Source organism: Phyllobates terribilis, unplaced genomic scaffold (genome assembly GCF_046119375.1).
Source record: "Phyllobates terribilis strain yellow unplaced genomic scaffold, ASM4611937v1 Scaffold_2__4_contigs__length_985480577, whole genome shotgun sequence".
Classification (NCBI taxonomy): domain Eukaryota; kingdom Metazoa; phylum Chordata; class Amphibia; order Anura; family Dendrobatidae; genus Phyllobates; species Phyllobates terribilis.
This window is the reverse complement of record NW_027362762.1, coordinates 19,324,051-19,346,002: the sequence shown is the minus strand read 5'-3', so window position 1 is coordinate 19,346,002 and position 21,952 is coordinate 19,324,051. Positions and strand designations below refer to the sequence as shown.

Genomic DNA, 21,952 nt, shown 5'->3' with positions numbered 1-21,952 from the left:
TTATTTCAGTGACCATCGTGAGTTTTTCTTACTTTAACAGAAGGTGACAACAATTTTGTCCTCGTCCACATGCGGAATTGTTGCTTTTTTTTTTTTTTGAAACTTGAAATATTTTTATTACAAAAATATTTGGGTACATTACATGTGCATACATTTTTTTCGAGAAGGAGTTGTGGGAAATGTTAATGTGCGAGAGAGAAAAAAACATTAACTACAAAAGGCGTAAGTTTTTTGTAATTGTTTATTGTGCAGTATAAATAAAGTGCAGTAATGCCATCGATATTTTTTTTTATTCTTGAAAAATAAAATTACCTATGATAGACATAAAAAAAAAAAGTTCACAGTAAAAGAAAACAAAAAAAATAACTCTTATTTCCCCTCTAGGGCAGCACTTGATCATTTGATCACTTCTAAAATGTTTTGATATACTTGGCATGACAAAGCATTATCAGTCACTGGTAAACTGACAGGCGACAAGTTGGATCAGTTGACCCTTTCGGCGAGCACTCTCGGGTGCTCGCTGAGTATTTTGGCGTGCACGGCCTTTTACTGTTGCCGTGGCTGCAAGTGTCACGGTTGTTAGACAGCTGTGACACATGCAGGGATTGCCTGTCGAACAGGCAATCCCTGCATGTGTCACAGCTGTTTATCTAACAGCCGTGACACTTGCCTCGGCAACAGTAAAATAAAGGCCGAGCACGCCAAAATACTCGGCGAGCATCCTCGCCGAAAGGGTTAATGAGTCATACTCGCTCATCACTATTCATTACATCCCTCATCTAGCCACCTAGACCTGGTGGCTGCTACCGATCATGGCATTTAAAGTATTAATCCAATAGTCTCGCTGTGTCTTCCATGGTTTTAGTACAGTAGTGTTCACAGGGCTCAACAATCTGTTATGTGTGAGAATTCTGGAAAATTAACGCACAAAAACCATCAATGAGATCATAAATCTCTAGATGTTAAGCAGTGATGGTTTTCTGTATTTTAGCCAAACAGCTGCCCAATCTCTGACAAATCTTAATATTAAAAGTTTTTCTCCTCCACGTGTCTTCTCTGGTGTCTAATAAGATTGGATTTGTAGGTAAAACATTTTCCACATTCAGAGCAAGAAAATGGCTTCACCCCTGTGTGAGTTCTCTGATGTAAGACCAAACCTTTTCTATAAGCAAAAGCTTTCTTACATTGTAGACACGAGAATGGCTTCTCCCCCGTGTGAGTTCTCAGATGCTTTACAAGACTTGATTTGTGTCTAAAACTTTTATCACATTCTGTACACGTATACGGCATCTCCCCTGTGTGGATTTTTACATGTTCCATAAGACTTGATTTCTGAGTAAAATTTTTCTCACATTCTGAGCACGGAAATGGCCTCTCCGCTGTGTCAGTTATCAGACGTTCCACTAAACCCGAGTTACGTCTAAAATCTTGACCACGTTCAGGACATGAATACGGCTTCTCCCCCGTGTGAAGTCTTTGATGTAGAGTAAGAGACGTTTTCTGGCTAAAACATTTCCCACAATCTGAACATGAAAATGGCTTCTCCCCTGTGTGGGTTCTTACATGATCAACCAAATATGATTTCCTGGTGAAACTTTTTTCACATTCTGAGCATGAAAAGGGTTTCTCCCCTGTGTGCGTTCTTAAATGATCAACTAATTTTGATTTACGAGAAAACAGTTTTCCACACTGTAAGCAAGAAAACTGCTTCACCCCTGCATGAGTTCTCTGATGCATAGTAAGACTTGCTTTCTGGCTGAAACGTTTCCCACATTCCAAACATGAAAATGGCTTCTCCCCTGTGTGAACTCTCTGATGTATAGCAAGAAGTGATTGATAGGGAAAAAATTTCCCACATTCTGAACATGAGAATGTCCTTATATCTTTGCAAATGCACTTGTGCTTGGAAAGATGAGACTTCTTTTGAAAACGTTGTCCACATTCAGAACATGCAAAAGTTTTATCCGGTCCACGTTCAGTTCCTTTTTTCTCAATCGGTGATTCCTTATCTTCTACTTCATCGCGGAAAGGTAAAAGGACATTTGTTTGGGAATCTCTCCAACTGCCTTCATCTGGAAATAGAAAACAATCCCACAAATTAATTTTACACTTTGTTAATTTCTATATGAAACATCCAGACCGGAAGCGAAGCATGTATCAGCGATCAACAAATCAAGATGGCTTTTCTTTTTTTTTTTCTAGTTACACGCAAAAGTATCAAATAAAGCAGCGGTCAATTAAATCTAATTAAATATATAGACATATCTTAATAAATGTACTAAAATCAATTATTTTAATTACCTTAATTACTAACAAAAAAAAAAATCTGTGCCAAGAAAACTTCCCAAAGAGCATGAGGAGCCCGAGTAAAAGTCGATGATGTAATAATTTCCCTTATGAACCACACGGATTTAGGTCGTCTTCTTGAGAAAATGAACTGCATTCTCATTTTATGTGTCATAATATTCAACGCCTATGATAAATCCAGATACACAACATTGACAGCTTTACCCCCAGGCTAGTCTGGGACATACCTCGTCACAGAAAAGAGATCTGCAACTTTTGACACTCCAGCTATTGTAAAATGATGACTCTCTGCATTCCCCGGCTGTCAGGCAGCTGTCCAGGCAAGTTGGGAATTGTGGTTTGACAGCTGGAAGTTGTTGATCTCCATTATAGAAGCTAACCAGATTAGTTTCGATCACGGTTGAGCCCAAGCTGACGCTGGGTTAGAAGGTTATCATCAGAAACTATCCAGAAGAACATCTAGCACACCACACCACCCCAATGATGGAGGGAAAAGTTTCAGGGCCTGTAGTTTTCTGGCTCACTTTTTCGCTCCATATTTGCTTATTCATCAGTCTTGTTGAACAGATCCCGTTATGATATAATTGGTTTAAATATTAGAGGATCTTGTTCATGTAATTAAAGGCTCTGTTCACCTCCAAAAACCAATATTTATTGCTTGAATACATCTATACGGAATGAATACAGCAATTTTGCAAAACAGCCTTCATTAAAAAAAAAATCATGTTTTGTATCAACTGCTTCCATCCAAATCAATACTTTAATAGCTGCTTTATTTTTTTTATCTTCGTTGCATTAGTGAAAAATGTAGCAGTAAAGATTTATTCTTCCAGATGTCATCGATGATAAGTATCTAAAAAACTTGCCGACCTTGTGTGGTTTCCTTCTGCAGTCAAATTTCGGCTATGACTGTAATGAGAATAGTTTGATAAAGCAAAAACATCCAGCACAAGAGGATCCTGTGGACATAAACAACTAGTCAAGAAAGAGGTCGGAGCAAGATGTCAAGGATCTCACAAACAAATAGCGCACACCAGAGACAATTGCGGCTAAGTATTGCTGGTGCTCCAACTTGTTTGAACATGTGTCCTTCCTTAGCACGGAGTCTCGGTGAGGTCAAGCAAAACAGAAGCACAGCACTCCAGAGGGCAAAGGACTTCAAACACCGTATTACTGAGCCGAGGAGAAACATCGTCTGGTCAGATGAATCAAGAGTTCTGCTGCACCCAGCAGACGGTAAGGCATCAGTAGCAAGCGGCATAAATCTATGAACCCTTCTTCAGGTTTCAACAGTGCAAGCTGGTAAAGTTGGAGGCTGGGTGTAAAGAATGTTTTCTTGGCACAGCCTGGCTCCTCTGATACCTGTGGATGGATGAGCCTTCCTTGCCAGCCTGATGAAGGCACAGTAATGGTGTCTGGAATGTTTTCTACAAAGAAGTAGGAGGGAAATGGATGGAAACCCCACAACAAGGACACTAAAATTGGAATAGTTGACCATCTGAAGATGCAAGAAGTTGGAGAAGATTCCTTTATTGACAAGCATAAAAATGAAGGCGGCTCGGGGCACTCCAATATTGGACAATTACAAAGAACACATAGGCACAAAAAAAGGACGCACCGTCAAAAAAGCTCCAAGTAATCCACTTGGAAAAAAAATTCAATAGATGAAAGAGACAGCGCCCAATTCAGGTGAAAAAAAAACCTTGAAGGTTTTCCATTTATTCTGTCATACATACAACATTTCAACCAGCCATTGGTCTACTTAAAGAATGCTTCATCGTCGCTGGTCGAAACGTCGCATCTATGGCAGAATAAACGGAACCTTGAAGGGTTTTTTTTTTCACCTGAATTGGATGCTGTCTCTTTCTCCTTAATTGACAAGGTCTCAACGGATACAATGCATTTTGAGGCTGATGGACTTCTTTATCAAGTAACAGAGACACCTATACCATCAGAGTATGCCAGATGACTTTAAATACTGACTCAAAGGGCACCAGTCTCGACCACATTACAAATTAAATATAAAAAAAATGATAAAAACAAATATAAAAGTATTATTAACAATGTTAAAAAGATTCCAATAACATTAAGATATACAATAAAATTATACAATTAAAGATCAGAAAAACATATTGCAAAGTGCTTAAATGATTGTAACGTACCACCATGGAGGAGAGACACCAACTAGGATGATCCAATGACGCGGCCTAGGAGAAATGGCATTTCCTATACAGAGGCAGGCATGAACTAATTTGCAGGGCGAGTCGCCAACCCAAACTTGTCATCCTAGCCGACGTGAAGCCTACAGCATGCGCACCAGAGAAATGTTTAGACAATGACAGGCTTCTGCGCGAATGCATGGAGTCAATCCTGCCAAGAGACGGGGACACTACGCATAGGAATGAATGACTTAATGGGCTGAGGTAGCAGATGAGAGAATAACCAAAGTGCAATTTGCAATATGAATGATCAGCCCCATGATAAGGCTGTATATGATTGTGATTTGTAGAGGAGTGAGTGAGATCGAGAGGACGTATATAGGAGTGTGTGTATGATGAGCCATACGGTAGATAGCTGGATTGTGACCCCTATTTAGGATGAACAAAAGAGAAATCAGACAAAAACTACATTAAAAATTACTCTCTACTCCCTCATTAATGCGCATAAAAGGTAATTTATATTATATATCCAGAACATCTCAAACTTCACAACGATTAATGGTGGACTCGTGGATGTGTTCTATTGACGTGATCGGAAATGCCGAGAAGTCGCTTTTATGTGTCAGTAGAGCATGCCTACCGATGATATGCTTAATGTAACCATTAGAACGGTATTTTAGTTCCTAGTTGTTGAATGGAGCGACCCACATATGCACTCTATAAGGTGTATAACATAAGCAGTAGAGCAGTTGAGGAAGGTTTTTATTGGAGGATCTCACCAGTAATAGTGCTGGAAAAAGAACCTATACGGTTGGCAATATTGTCATTCGCACTTGCAGTTTTTAGGCTACACCTGTAACTCCCCCTAAGACATGGCAACAAGGATGGGGTCTTTATCATGTATTGTTTACTCCTAGGTTTGAGTCTATTGGGTGCGACTATAGACTATATTTGTGATCATTTTACATTTATGGTACGTGTCCGGGTTTTATTTTTTTTAGATAATCTCTTTTAGAATGGGATCATTTTCAAGGATAGTCCAGTGTTTGCATAGTATGTTTCTGACCTAATTGTCTTACGTTACTGTCGTAATAGCATTCATGCTAAAACCATCCTTAACTGTATCTTTTATGAGACTAGGAACCTAGCAATCCTTCTATGTAAGAAGACCTGGGCCTGTAAGATCAGTAATTTGGGGCATCCTTTTGCAAGAGATCCTTTATTCAACACTGAACTCTGAGGGACACAATCTCTCTCCTCCGTACAGCTGCGCCTAATCCATTTATAATCGGCTGAATATTGGTCTTCCTGCGGTTTTTATTGTGAGCGACTAAGTCAGATAACGGTTACTGTGCACTTCTTTGAAGAAAGTTTTAGCCTTCTTTATCTCTTGGCTCTATGAATAGGATAAAGTCAAGGTATTCAATTTTACTTGTCAAAACGGCATGTGTAAATGAAAGTCCCTAGTTATTGTGGTTTCATTGTTGGACAAAGGACTCAAACTTATTGTTAGAGATTTAGATTAAAATATAAAAGGTTTCTCTTCTATAGGAGGATACAACTTGACCAGATATTTATGTTCTATATTTATTTGTTTTCAAAAGAGACCCATATGGAGATTGGCATAACTGGTGGCAAACTGTGTCCCCATCGCTGTCCCTTGTGTTTGTCTATACAGGGAACCTTCAAAAGAAAATACATTATAATTGAATGTGCACAGAATGGCACCTAATAAGAAGTCTTGAACCAATATAAGGGTCAACCTTGACGTGGCATCCTTATATTCCACGGGGACATTCAGTTCATCCAAGAATTTCCATACAATTACCCACCTATGTCTATTCAGAGTAACTTCTTATTAACTGCCACGTTTCTCCTAAACAGAAGTCCGCCTACACGATCGTTGTTTTCAGCTGGCCACCCTTTGGATCAATCGGCCCCTCATCATATAAACACTCCTATAAACACCCTCTACATCTCACTCCTTTATAATTCCCATTCCCCGCCCTATCATGGTGCTGATCAACCTTATCGCGAATCGCACTTTATCTGTTTTTTCCACTCATCAGCTCCGCACCACTTTAAGCCATTTAGTCCTTTAGGCATCATCCCTGTCCCAAGGCAGCACCAGGACTGACTTCACACATGGCCAGGCTAGTCTGTCATTATCTAGCCATTTCTTTAGTATGTGTGCTGGAGGCGCCATGTCCTATCACCCCCTTCACCATTGAGCTTCAGTTTAGTTCTTCACAGACACGAGATGGGTTGGCGATTTGCACTGCCAACCATGCGTGCTTCTATACAGGAGACATCTTGTCTCCGAGGCCACATCATTCTGGTTAGCGTTCCATCTTCATGGTGACAAGTTACATGCACTTAAGCACTTTACAAAATGTTTTTCTGATCTGTAACTGTATATCTTAATATAGATGTTATTGGAATATTTTTTATTAATCGCATTTTGTATATTCAAATTGTTATGTGGGCGAGACTGCCACCATATTTGTAAGTATTTAAAGTCATCAAGGAATGCTATAGTGATATAGGTATCTCTGTTACATGATCACGAGGCCGACAAGCCTTGAAATGCATCACAGCCATTGATACCTTGTCAATAAAGGAATCTTCACCAATTTTGTGCATCATCAGCTGGTCACCTACAAAGATTATGATGTCCCTTTTGTGGGGTATTCGTTCATACCCTTCCTACTTCTTTGAAGCGTCATTCATTTCCCAGCATGGTCCAGCACACCCAACTGACAACTATATCCAGCTATATGTTTCTCTCACACCCTCATTGGAGTTGTGCCCAATTCAGCACTACTGTCTACGGTGAGGCTTCTACCCGATCTTTATGCCATATATTTCTTTAGTGGGTGCAGGTGGAGGCACACTGGGCAATAACCCAAAGTCCTAATCCCTATAAGGGCCCCTAGAGGTTACAAACAGAGACTGCACTGATAATACCAGGTCTGCATTATTAGGGTAGTTTCGGAAATTAAAAGTGCAGCAGGACCTTTGGTGACATCATGGTCATGTGATCAAAGGTCCTGTACCCTGCAGGATCTTAGAAGAACTGGACAGTAAGAGACAGACTGTTAAGTCCTCTATAGTGTGTGTGTGTGTGTGCGCTGTGTGTGAATACATATATAAATGTGTGTGTACGCACATGTATATATGACCGCACGAGTGCTATATGTATATGCAAGTGCTGTGTATATACATATATGTTTGAGTAAGTTAGATTTGTGTGTTATACAGTCATGGCTGAAAGTGTTGACACCCTTGAAATTGTTCCAGAAAATGAAGTATTTCTCTCTGAAAATTATTGCAATTCCACATGTTTTGTTATACACAGGTTTATTTCCTTTATGTGTATCGGAACAACACAAAAAATGAGAAATAAAGGCAAATTGGATTTTATGTGATAGTGCAGTATGTTAGCATTTGGGGCTCCACTTTTAACTTTTACTTAGAACCACATTTTGTCTAAAATGGACCCTGCTTGACGTACTAACCCTATAAGCACCTTTTTGTCTGGTTCCCATGCATCATATCATACCCTCCATTACCAGTTGGTATGCGTATATTAGCTTATGATGTTATCAAATGTTTGCATTGTTTTGTTTAATACTTTATACTACGCTTGCAAAAAATAGCTCATTCCAACTGAAAAAAAAAGTGTCATACATGACCATACGTGGCCTTACGAGTGAGAGAAGAGAGGAAAAAAAGGCCAAGTCTGCCATCATTTTCTGTTTTGTTTGAGTTGGTGCATATTCGTACAATCCATCCCATCTGCCACGGCAGTGGTCTGTAGCCGCTGCACCACGTCAGAGGGAATAGCGCCTCTTACATGCTGATGTCCGCGTTACAACCTTATCGTAGAGCCAAGCAGGCTAATCAGAAGAACAACCACGGATGTCAACAGGTGAGAGGTGCTACGCCCTCTTTCCAATGGCCACAAATCACTTTGTTGTGGCTGATGAAACGGGATGTGTGAATTGTTCTGCACCAACTCTAGATTTACCGTAAGTCATTCACTAAGTGAATTAAATAACAAGTCATTACAGTTGCAGCAATACCATATAATCCTTTTTTATTTTTAACATTTTTGCAAAATGAAAGCACTTGTGGTGTAAAATATATATATATATTTTTTTTTTTTAATCAAAGTTTATACCAAACTATTATTCTTTGTCAGGAATAAAAAGGCAGGCAATTCATGTCCTTGGCATGGCCTATTAAGGCATACAGCTATGGAAGGCCTGGGGGACGTTTTGAGATCTCCAGCTTCCATAGCAGCCCCCCTAATTGATCTAGGATGTGAACACAATATTGTGTGCTCCCTGTGACCACTGCTGTATAGTACAGATAGTATACCACGACCTTCCCAGGACTCAGCAGCGTTACTGCAAACTGAAACTTCAGCGGAACACAAGTGGTTAAATAAATGCAGTGATATTTTACAACAAAAATGTATAAAATCTTGAATGAGCATGAATAAGGCTTCTCCCCTGTGTGGCTTCTCTGGTATCTAAAATGAGTTCGGGCTGTAAGAGATTTTCCACCTTCACGCCTTCCCTCCTAAGTGAGTACTTAGATGATCAACACGTTTTGATCTACAGGGTTTTCCCTTTCCCCAGAATCCGAGTGTGAATATGGTTTCTCTCCTGTGTGAGTTCTCTGAAGTGTGACAAAATCGGATTTCAAAGCAGAATATTTGCCACATTTAGGAGCGTGAAAATGAATTCTACCCTGTGAGATTTATCTTATGTCTAATAAAACTGGCTTTATTGATGAAATATTTCCCACACTCTGAACATGGAAATGGATTCCGTCCAGTGTTCATTTTCTGATGTCTAACAAAAGCATTTTTGTGAGAAAAACTCACATTCTGAACATGAATATGGCTTCTCCCCTGTGTGGTTTCTCTTGTATCTAATAAAACCATTTTTAAGAGAAAAAGATTTCCCACATTCTGAACATGAATACGGCTTCTCCCCTGTGTGAATGAATCGGTGCTCCAAAAGTCCTGAGCTTTGACTAAAACATTTTTCACATTCTAAGCATAAAAATGGCTTCTCTTAAATCTAAAATGTGTTTGAGACTTTCCACCTTCATGCCTTCCCTCCTAAGTGAGTACTTAGATGATCAAGTTTTGATCTACAGGGTTTTCCCCTTCCCCAGAATTTGAGTGTGAATATGGTTTCTCTCCTGTGTGAATTCTCTGATGTGTGACAAAATCTGATTTCAAAGTAAAACATTTGCCGCATTCAGAGCATGAAAATGGCTTCTCCCCTCTGTGATTTTTTCTCTGATGTCTAATGAAACTTGTTTTATTGGTAAAATATTTCCCACATTCTGAACATGGAAATGGCTGCTGTCCTGTGTGAGTTTTTTGATGTATAACAAGATCTGATTTCAGGGTAAAACATTTCCCACATTCTGAGCATAAAAATGGCTTCTCCCCCGTGTGGTTTCTCTTATGTCTAATAAAACCATTTTTATGAGAAAAAGATTTCCCACATTCTGAACATGAATACGGCTTCTCCCCTGTGTGAATTCTTCGATGTTCCAAAAGTCCTGAGCTTTGACTAAAACATTTCCCACATTCTGAGCATAAAAATGGCTTCTCCCCTGTGTGAATTCTCAGATGTTCAACGAGAGACGAGTACTGGATAAAACTTTTGCCACATTCAGGACACGAAAACGGCTTCTCTCCTGTGTGAAGTCTCCGGTGTCTTCCAACAGAATCTTTATGCATAAAGTGTTTCCCACATTCGGGACATGAATACGGCTTCTCCCCCGTGTGATTTCTTTGATGTACAGTAAGAGACCTTTTCTGGCTAAAACATTTCCCACATTCCAAGCATGAGAACGGCTTCTCCCCTGTGTGAATTCTTAAATGATCAACCAAAAAGGATATACGGGTGAAACTTTTTCCACATTCTGAGCATGAAAACCGCGTCTCTCCTGTGTGGTATCTTAAATGATTAACAAAATTTGATTTATGGGTAAAACATTTCCCGCATTCTAAGCATGAAAACGGGCCTTCATCTTTGGATTCCTTTTGAAATTGTTTTCCATGTTTAGAACTTTTATTGCTGATCCGTGATTGATTAGATTCATAAAAGGTTGGGCTCGCATCCCTAATCTTGTCGTTACCTGGAAAAAGAAATAACATTTTGCCCAAACAAAATATATATATATGTTTTTCTAATTTGATAAAAAAAATGTCTTTATAATGAGTAAGGTGTATCAAGAGTAGAGTCAACAAATCACACAAGAATTCTTTTTTTCCCCAAACTAATAAAACTGGCGAAAAACATTGATCAAACCATCAGTCTCAATTATGGAGCCCCAAAGCCTTAAAAATTGGACTCTTACGTCCGAGAAGTAAACTCATTCATACTTAAGGCGCATTTCCACTTGCTGATAATCACTTGTTTCCCCAAGTATTGGCCTCTCTAAACAGGTCACCAATCACCCAATGAAAGAGCAAAACACTTATTCATTGGGTGGAATTATTTTTAAATCTGCTGTGATCATTTTGTGGGCATGAAAGTGCAGTCGGCTTGCCTAAACGAACGCCGGTCAGCAAAGCAAATCCTCCTGTTCACTTCTATAAGAAATCCACTTTGCTCTTCATAGGAATTTTTTTTTCCTCCTAAAAAAAAAAGTTTTGAAAGTCCCCCAGTGGAAAAACAATACCAGTCTTTGATCCCAATAAAAACAAAGTACCAGTCTTTTCTTTGATCCCAATAGAAACCTCTGAAAATGAAGTAAAAGAAAGACTTACCCAAAAACGAGCGTTTCCTGAAGAAGTTTCCACTTGATAAACCTGTGGTTTTTGAACACTAAGGCCATTTTCAGGGGTTTGCAGCGCGGATTCTGCACCGCAAATCTGCAGTAATTTACACTACAAGTACAGGTTTTTCAAAATCCCAGTCACAAGTTACAGAAAAAAAAATCTGCACCAATTATTATGCAGATTTTCATGGTGGTTTTGACCCTATTCAATGCTTAGTAAAACAGAGCAGGGAGAAATCCACAGCCAAATCCAGCATTAAATCTGCATCTGTTACTAGTGGATTTTTGTTGTGGATTCATCACTGATTTAGTCGCGAAGCTGGAGATTTTCCGCAACGTGTGAACTTAGAAAAACTCGGTGTGAAAACATTGCCATTAGCACTCTGAACAGCTGAAGGCTAACTGTTGTGATTAACTGAGTTGAAAAAACCTTGTGTGCACATAGCCCAAGGCCCTGTTCACGCAAAGTTTTACTAAACCACAGTGGAAACTGCTTCCGGAAACGTTCCTTTTTGGGGAGGTGTTTCTTTTCCTGAAGCGAGTGATGCAGCTCTTGATTTGACAGTGTCTGGTTTGGAAAGGTTTCTTTGAGGATCTGCATCAAATAAAATAAACTTGTACTTTCTTTTTTCCACCGGGCGAATGTCTATGCTCAAGCGGATAGAGAGGGTCCCAAGCGAGGACTCCAATCTAAGATGTCTTTGTCCCATGATAAACCGTATGAATAATGGTTGCTTTCATGATAAACTCAAATAGTGGTCTTTGAAAGCGACGTCTACCCTTTACCATGCTCCATGAACACCATGTGTTTAAAACATGATCTATCTCCCCAAACATGTATATGGTCATGTTGCTCTCTGAAAGATCATCCACACCTTTACTGATGCATCCATTACTCCTTGACTGAAAAATGAATATACAAATGATGCTTAAGTGCTATGGGGGTGTCAAACCACTTCCCAAGCCTCCGCTTCCCTAACTCTATTCCCTGCCCAGCCCCATCTACATGACTGACAATAAGGAAGGTGGAAGGTAGGACTACACGGGAATAGACCTAGGAAAAAAAGCCGAGGCTCACAATTCCCAAGTTGGTCTGTAATATTCTATTATCCTCCTCAGTGTTGATCACTCCTGAGTTTAGATATTCTATTATCCTCCTCAGTGTTGATCACTCCTGAGTTTAGATATTCTATTGTCCTCCTCAGTGTTGATCACTCCTGAGTTTAGATCATCCGCAAACACTGAAATTCTACAGCGTGGGCCTCGAAAAAATGTGAACTAGTTTCTTGCTGAAAAACAATGAGCACGGCTGTGTTCACACCTTCGTCATACCCAAGAACCAAATACTGTGGCTATTGGCCCACCTCGTGGGAATATTCCGCGTGCTAGTGTCCATTGTTCTAGGAATGAACACATCCAGTTATACAGAGCTGTTCTCAAGACAAGATGTTTCCAAGGGGTTCAAATGGCCATCTGCAATCGAAACAAGTAGCCACCCTCCGCCGCTCTCTGCTGTGTATTCCTCCCCTTTAACCCCTGCACTGCTGACACTAGGCAGCTTCAGGTGAGGTGATTTCACTACACGGCGACATGTCGTTCTACTGGTGCGCTCCTGTTGTGATAATTTTTTACGTCAATCTCCTCAAGCTTCTCATAATCCTCTTCTCGACGTCTACAACAAGTGTCCAAATACATGGTGTTTATTAGTTTTTCTCCCCATCAAGCATTGATCCTGGGTTACGTACCTTCCACATCAAACCATGTAAAGCAAAACAGTAGAGTGTTCCTGTGAATGAGTCTGTGCGTTTATAGGCCTCCACGATCATAAGTCTTTGTTGAATCTAATACGGCATGGTGGACCCATTCATCTACGACTTTACTGCTCTTGTAACAGAATACCCCTCAGAGAAGGATACAATGGGCCCCAGTCATTTCTTACACTGCTCTGCTAGAATGAAAGCCGAGCTCCGATAGGAGTTTCTGGTCAAATGAAAGCCGAGCTCTGGACAAATGAAAGCCAAGCTCCGATTGGTGGCTCTCCTAGAATGAAAGCCAAGCTCCGATTGGCGGCCCTGCTAGAATGAGAGCCAAGCTCTGATTGGCGGCTCTCCTAGAATGAAAGCTGAGCTTAAATTAGCGTCTCTACTAGAATGAAAGCCAAGCTTCGATTGGCGGCTATGGACAAATGAAAGCCGAGCTTCGATTGGCGGCTCTGGACAAATGAAAGCCGAGCTCCGATTGGCGGCTCTGGACAAATGAAAGCCGAGCTCCGATTGGCGGCTCTGGACAAATGAAAGCCGAGCTCCGATTGGCGGCTCTGGACAAATGAAAGCCGAGCTCCGATTGGCGGCTCTGGACAAATGAAAGCCGAGCTCCGATTGGCGGCTCTGGACAAATGAAAGCCGAGCTCCGATTGGCGGCTCTGGACAAATGAAAGCCGAGCTCCGATTGGCGGCTCTGGACAAATGAAAGCCGAGCTCCGATTGGCGGCTCTGGACAAATGAAAGCCGAGCTCCGATTGGCGGCTCTGGACAAATGAAAGCCGAGCTCCGATTGGCGGCTCTGGACAAATGAAAGCCGAGCTCCGATTGGCGGCTCTGGACAAATGAAAGCCGAGCTCCGATTGGCGGCTCTGGATAAATGAAAGCCGAGCTCCGATTGGCGGCTCCGGACAAATGAAAGCCGAGCTCCGATTGGCGGCTCTGGACAAATGAAAGCCGAGCTCCGATTGGCGGCTCTGGACAAATGAAAGCCGAGCTCCGATTGGCGGCTCTGGACAAATGAAAGTCGAACTATGATTGGCGGCTCTCCTAGAATGAAAGCCGAGCTCTGATTGGCGGCTCTGGACAAATGAAAGTCGAACTATGATTGGCGGCTCTCCTAGAATGAAAGCCGAGCTCCGATTGATTGTTATGAACATCACAGACAGTTTTTCTGTAAGACAGTTCTGATGAATGAGGCCCGATAAGCTTTGTCCTGTACAAACCAGACAAGGGGGGCACGATTCTGTTTTCCATGGCCTACAGCCTAGTATGTTACTCTCCAAGTTAATCATAAACATTGCAAAAAATTAAAAAGCCGAAAACTGGAACCTGCAGTGTCTCAATAGTGACTGGGAACTCCTCCAAAACTGACTGTGGCAGGTGTCCCACTAGTAATAGTGACCCAATCACTAACAACCACTCTGTCTTCTATCACTAAGACACTTACATATTCATACACATTTATAATAGGTTTCAGCACTCGCAAAGACTCGTCCAAGAACCCCAATAACTCTACATACAGACTCAAATACCTCTACATACCCGTCCACAGACCCAAATACCTCTACATACCCGTCCACAGACCCAAATACCTCTACATACCCGTCCACAGACCCAAATACCTCTACATACCCGTCCACAGACCCAAATACCTCTACATACCTGTCCACAGACCCAAATACCTCTACATACCCGTCCACAGACCCCAATACCTCTACATACCCGTCCACAGACCCCAATACCTCTACATACCCGTCCACAGACCCAAATACCTCTACATACCCGTCCACAGACCCAAATACCTCTACATACCCGTCCACAGACCCCAATACCTCTACATACCCGTCCACAGACCCCAATACCTCTACAGACAGATCCATGGACCCCAACAACCTAAAAGACAAGGCTTTAAACCCCAATACTGCTTAAAGACTGGTATATGGGGATTTAAAATACCTGGGCTGTATAATATAATTTCGTACAAATAGTAGTATAATAAATAGAAAATATATTTAATACTATTTATCTGAACTTTGTAGTAAAACAACAAAATTAAATAAACTGATCCAACTCACTGAACGAGGAAATCAGAAAAGATCGGCCGGTTTCTCTGCCATAGACGTCTCTTCTGTAGGAAAACCAGCAGGAAGAAGAAGACCGATCCCATAAATACATGGATCTATGAAAGCCTCTTACCATTCGTGGATTCTGATACCGGTTCTTCAAGTTCATTCGTCGTTCCACCAGGAGATAACTGCAAGGTCACAATATTAAAGTCCTAGAAAAAAAAAAGAAGAAATTCTAGTTTATTTCATATCCAGGATAAGTTTGGGCACCCTTGGTCAAAATTCCTGTTATTGTGAAGAGTTAAGCAAGTTGACGATGAAATGATCTAAAAGGCCTAAAGTTACAGATGTCACATTTCCATTGTATTTTAGGCCAAAAAAAAAATTATATATATTATAATTTTTTTTTCTTCCATTTTTTACATTATATAAATTACAAAAAGGAAAATGGGCCGATGCCAACATCTGGGCACCCTTGGAGATTTGAGTGCCCAAATAAGGTCTGAAACCTTTGGTCAAAGTTAATTATGCTGTTAGGATTATTGCAGGGATCATCGTATAAAATACTCCAAAGTTTATTAACCCACAAAAACACTTCACGTCATAATATTAAAATATAAAAAAACACGATACATGCCCATCATAGCAATGTGCCCAACCACCACCGACATCCCACTATAATACATCTAATTATGCCACATAGTCGCTAATGGTCAGCACCGAGTACGGAGGCCAATAACCCACCACGTGTCCCAAAATGAGGGGACTATCTCCTGATAATGAACAATATAGAACAATGCAGAAAGACAAACAAAAAGCAATACTTGGTGATCGTAAAGCAGATAATGCAATAAGATGTGCGATACAATACCCGATGCAAGATCCAAAACACATGGTACCCAAACAATAGTGACAGCCTGGCTGGGTGTAAAGGAGATAAAACAGCGCTGGAATTATCAGTCACTTGGGTTCAAATGTCCCAAGAAGACAAGCTAAAAACACCTGCGTACAAACAGCGCCGCCATAGACAGCATAGAAGGGGAATGGAGACAAGTGGCCAATGACCAGCAGGGTGGGGCAGCCAGGCACAGTTTGCACAATGCGTGTCGCCATTAGGAGGCTTTTTTTGGGGTTATGGCTTGTTCATTATCATTGTTAGGAAAGCCCAGGAGATGCAAATTTTCAGCTTTCTAAAAACCCAGTCTCCTCCAACATTTTGCCAAAAAAAACAGCAGCCATGGGTTCTTCTAAGCAGCTGCCGAGCACTCTGAAAATGATGGAGACCACAAAGCAGGAGAAGACTATAAGAAGATAGCAAAGCGTTTTCAAGTTGCCCTTTCCACAGTTTGAAATGTAATTAATAAATGGCAGTTACCAGGAGCAGTGGAGGTCAAGATAAGGTTTTAAAGACCAAGCAAGATTTCAGTGAGAGCTGCTCGTAGGATTGCTACAAAGGCAAATCAGAACCCCCCGCTTGACTGCAAAAGACCTTCAGAAAGATTTAGCAGACTCTGGAGTTGTGGTACATTGTTCTACTCTTCAGAGACACCTGCACAAATATGTCCTTCATGGAAGAGTCATCAGAAGAAAACCTCTGCTGCATCCTCACCATAAAATTCAGGGTCAGAAGTGTAAAAGAACATCTAAAAAAATACCAGAAAAATATCCAACAACTGTTGGAAAAACAGGGTATATAAACTATCTAACAAACCAAAAAGCAGAAAAAATACCCATTAAAAAATAACTTTTAATTTAGCATTTAAAAATGTGTACCAAATCGTACAATTAGGAAAAACTACACACATTGAGATGAGATATTTAGTAATAAGGGGATGGTGGGGATAGTCATATATCAAAAAATTAACCCTGAATTACCCTGGTAGAGGAGCTCTCCACCTGACAGCAGAGTGTATTTACCCTAAGGATTAAAATGGTGCCCAAAAAACACATTCACTTCAAAAACACATCAGGTGCCCTTAATAGCGGTCCCTTAGGCAGGTATAGAATCACCAGCAGGTAACATGTCTCTTAGATATAGTCCCAAAATCATCAACGGATCAAAAAGTCCCTTAAGAGTAGTCTCATAGTCCCTACGCGTTTCACCCCCCCCCTCATTAATGCGGGGCTCATCAGGGAACAGGTTGTATTAGAGGAGAAAGGTGCACTGATAATAATTGCTACCAAACTGGAGTTCAGTCACTGAACTTGTTGGGTCTGAAGGGGATATCTGCCTTAACACCAGCCGGAACCTCAGAAGGATCTGAATAAGATAAGTCAATTTTTATATAATTTTTGAAATCATTGAGACTATTCGGGACTTTTTGATCCGTTGATGATTTTGGGACTATATCTAAGAGACATGTTACCTGCTGGTGATTGTGTGTTTGAGTAGGGATATTTAGGGACAGGTGATGGACAGCCATCGTGAAGCGGGGGCACCATTTTAATCCTTAAGCCCCTGTCTCACATAGCGAGATCGCTGCTGTGTGACGGTTTTGGTGACTCACCAGCGACCTCACCAGCGATGTCGCTGTGTGTGACACTTTGCAACGATCAGGCCCCTGCTGTGAGGTCGCTGATCGCTGCAAAGTGTCCTGGACCATTTTTTGGTCGTTGGCCTCCCGCTGGCCAGCACACATCGCTGTGTGTGACCAGCGGGACCAATGATCTGGCTGGTAACTATGGTAAACATCGGGTTACTAGGGGCACGCGCGCACTTAGTAACCCGCTGTTTACCATGGATACCACTCTGCTACGGTGCGCGGAGGCTCCCGCGCACCGTAGCAGAGTGGTATCCATGGTAAACAGCGGGTTACTAGGGGCACACGCGCACTTAGTAACCCGATGTTTACCATAGTTACCAGCCTGCTCCTGCTTCAGCAGGCTGGTAACGGGAGCAGGACATCGTGGAACGATTCTTTCCACGATGTCGCTGCTCCCCTGATCGCTGGTGGGCCTGCCTGTTTGACAGCTCACCAGCGATGTATTAGAGATGCAGCAACGATCCCTGACAGGTCGTATCGTTGTCAGGATCGCTGCTGCATCGCTTAGTGTGACGGGGCCCTTAGGGTAAATACACTCCGCTGTCAGGTGGAGAGCTCCTCCACCAGGGTAATTCAGGGTTAATTTTTTGATATATGACTATCCCCACCATCCCCTTATTACTAAGTATCTCATCTCAATGTGTGTAGTTTGTCCTGATTGTACTATTTGGTACACATTTTTTAAATGCTAAATTAAAAGTTATTTTTTAATGGGTATTTTTTCTGCTTTTTGGTTTAAAAACATCTAAACAAGCTAATGCATCGTAGAAACAAGTCCTGTGGACCGATGAGGTAAAGTAAATTTCTGTGAATACAAGGATCACAGGTATGTGTGGAGAAAAAGGGGGCAGAATTTCAGGAGCAGAACATCTCACCAACCATTAAGCATGGGGGAGGATCAATCATGCTTTGGGGTTGTGTTGGAGCCAATGGCACGGGGAACATTTCACGGGTAGAGGGAAGAATGGATTCAATGACATTTCAACAAATTCTTGATGCAAACTTAACACCATCTGTAAAAAAGCTGAAGATGAAAAGAGGATGAATCTACAAATGGATAATGATCCTAAACACAGGTCACAATCCACAATAGACGACCTCAAAAGGCGCAAGCTGAAGGTTTTACAATGGCCCTCACAGTCCCCTGATCTGAACATCATCTGTGGCTAAACCTCAAAATAGCAGAGCATGGAAGACGCCCCAGGAATCTCACAGAACTGGAAGAATTCTCCAAGGAAGAACGGAGGAAAATCCCTCAAACAAGAATTCAAAGACTCCTGTCTGGCTAGAAAAAGTATTTACAAGCTGTGATACTTTCAAAAGGGGGCGCTGCTAGGTACTAACCATGCAGGGGGCCCAAACTTTTGCATCGGCCCATTTTCCTTTTTGTAATTTTTAAAATGTAAAAGATGAAAATATGATTGTTTTTTTTTGTCTAAATTACAAAGGAAATAGGAAATGTGTCATCTGTAACTTTAGGCTTTTTAGATCATTTCATCTTCAACTTACTCAACTGTCAACAATAAGAGTAATTTTGACCAGGGGTGCACAAACTTTTACATACCGCTGTAGGTCAAAATTCGCGAGAAGTCATGAACCAATCAGACAGGATCAACAACCAACCAAATGTTTTACACATCATAACTGTTTCTGGTATTTTGCTGCATGAAATGATCGGAGCCGGTCCTGAATACGACCCACAAAGAAAGTGATTGTAGTCTCCAGCGCTCGTGATCAATTCTAATATCTTACAGAACAGAAGAAAAAAAAAATTCAGGAAGTCGCTGACTCTCAGATTTTTCCTAATCAAAGACTTAGAAAATGTTTTGATACTGGGGTATGGGAGGTTAATAATCCTATAGATATATTACACCGCCACTCACTGCGCTTTTTTTTCTACATTGTAATCAGCTCCTGACAACTGATGTTTGAGAAAGTTCGTATGAGGTGAAACGTCAGGTTTTTGGATCGCTGAACAATAAACGGAACTGTCATGAAATCAACACCCACTCTTGGGTCAGACCTTGCAGCTCTCTGGCGCCCCCTTATCCTGCTGGTCAAACACGGTATTGACAGAGGATAAGCACGGGTGCCGCTGCTCTCATTTATGTCGACTATTGCGGCACGTGATGTGACAGGACGTATATATACCACCAGTTCCTTCCAGGAACGTATATATACCTCCGACCAGCCACCCTCAAACCACAATATCACATAAATACTGGTATACTGCCACCACCGATCGCTTAACAGGTGGATCGGGTACCTGGTAGGTAACGTGAATTAGCGGGTGAGGAACGTGTTTGCTCGACATAGGACAAGAAGAACGAAACTGGTAAATAATTAATGATTTACTCCCAAAAGGGGGGCAGTGTTTACAAAAGATATACAAGATATTATAAAGGAGACAATTTACATGTATGCATCAACAGTTATTAAAATAAAAGGGATAAGTAACAGCAAAACCTGCTTCACAAGGTGATGGTCTCAGATTCTGTGGGGGGGACGGATCCCCGGAAATTAGAGGTGATTCTTCTTACGCCGCGTGATGTGCGTGCGTTCGACGTCCCTGAGAAGAATGACCTGAAAATGGCCGATTTGCTTTTTAGTAAGCAGCCAAAACTCTGGGGAACACCCCTTATTTACCTTACAAGGGGGGCTCGGCTTTGCGAGCCCACCCAGCTGCAGAAGACCTAAAAAATCCTTCAGATTCCATATCTTGGTGTGGGGGGGTCCCACATCCAAGAGGGAGATATCATCTGGACCGTCACCAATATTCATGAAGATAGATATTAAATATGAAACCTCTATGACGCTCAGAATCCATTATCTCAGTTCCCGGTCATTCCTCAGTTATGCAAGTTATACTATTGTAATGGGAAAAAGGTGAGCATTCAAAAAACGTGGTTCCGATGTTTCTGTCAGACCTGTGCGTGATTAAAATTGGCATAAAACATTTGTACAATTAAACAATGGGATTTTTTGGAGGGATTTTCCGGTTTGTACCAGCGCTTGCCCTGGACTGAGGTTTTATGGCGGGTCATAAAAATTCCTGGTTTGGGGAAAAGCAAAAGTGAGTTCTATGTCTTCACTTACAAACAGATAGGGGGTGGGGTTTTTTTTTTCCTTTTTTAAAACATCTCTCATTTTTTAAAACTCGGGCAAAAATACCTTTTGCCTGACAGGAACAACTATACTTTGCAGATTTGAAAGATTAGTTGCGTCTTCTCCGACTTTACGACATCGTGAATGTTTTTTTAAACATCTGGATTTAACGTGGACATTTCCGAATTCATCAGGAGCGTAGGAGATCACAATTTCTAAATATGGATTGCTCCCTACTGCTGACGTGCGACGCTCCCGCTCCTCTGTGCCGGGTCTTACTGAGATCATTGATCACTTCTTGGCTCTTATAATACATGACATTAATCTGTTTGCCTTGGAAGCAGCTGCTTGGCATTGTGCTGATATTACCATCTCCACGACACAACTCAATATTTACCATCAATGATTATCAATGGTCAAGTGGATCCAAACTGGGGGAATTTATCAACCATCTACTAAACCAGAAACTATTCATAGCCGCTACTGACCCCAGCAGACATGAAGTCTACACCCCATTGCTGGAGAAGGTTAGTAGAAAGCTTCATTACATCGGTCTATAAAGGATTTCCAGAAATCTCAGCTCCATCTACCTGATAATCCAGTGAAACATTCGGCTTTTCCTCTGGAAATTCCTCGGAATATAGAGGACTGGGACTTCTCTCTGGTGGATTTCTCGGACTGGACCCATCTATAGGAAACATACACAGGACTGAACACATAGTCTACATATGATGATCAGATGATGGGGGAGTCTAGGTGACCTCAGACCCGGCCTCTCCTCTATAATCAGGACCGTCTCCTCTTACCCGGAGATGTGAGGGGCTGGTGATCCTCCATCATGACATCCTTGTACAGATCCTTGTGTCCTTCTAAATACTCCCACTCCTCCATGGAGAAATAGACGGTGACGTCCTGACACCTTATAGGAACCTGACACACACAATGACCCGTCATTAGCAGACCCCTCCCCCGGCGTTATTATATAATGTCCCAGCATTCCCGGCAGCGCTCACCTCTCCGCTCAGCAGCTCAGTGATCCTGTGGGTCAGTTCTAGGATCTTCTTCTCATGCATCAGTGAATGAGGTGGAGGCTCGGTGATGTCACTCGGGGTCCGGCTCCGCCCTCCTGACACACGGGGGGTCACACACTCCCCAGACGATGTCTTCACTACTGTGTGATCCTGTGTATGGGGAGA

The 21,952-nt window shown here is 41.6% G+C and overlaps 1 protein-coding gene across 3 annotated transcripts in view; it reads right to left on the bottom strand.

Moving 5' to 3' along the window:
• Positions 1–284: 284 nt before the first annotated feature.
• The window catches only part of LOC141189557 (uncharacterized), a 34,295-nt gene continuing 12,627 nt past the window's right edge, over positions 285–21,952 (bottom strand). The window contains exons 3-7 of one of the 3 annotated variants that reach the window (XM_073661154.1): positions 21,770–21,937; positions 21,563–21,686; positions 21,347–21,444; positions 15,239–15,320; positions 285–2,072 (exon numbers count right to left, since the gene is read on the bottom strand). In XM_073661154.1, coding sequence (XP_073517255.1) covers positions 1,027–2,072; positions 15,239–15,320; positions 21,347–21,444; positions 21,563–21,686; positions 21,770–21,937 — 1,518 coding nt within the window. In that variant the 3' untranslated portion in view covers positions 285–1,026. Of the gene's footprint in view, positions 2,073–9,324; positions 10,635–15,238; positions 15,321–21,346; positions 21,445–21,562; positions 21,687–21,769; positions 21,938–21,952 lie in introns of those variants that run through there. The other 2 variants (XM_073661153.1, XM_073661155.1) reach the window with 2 other exon arrangements.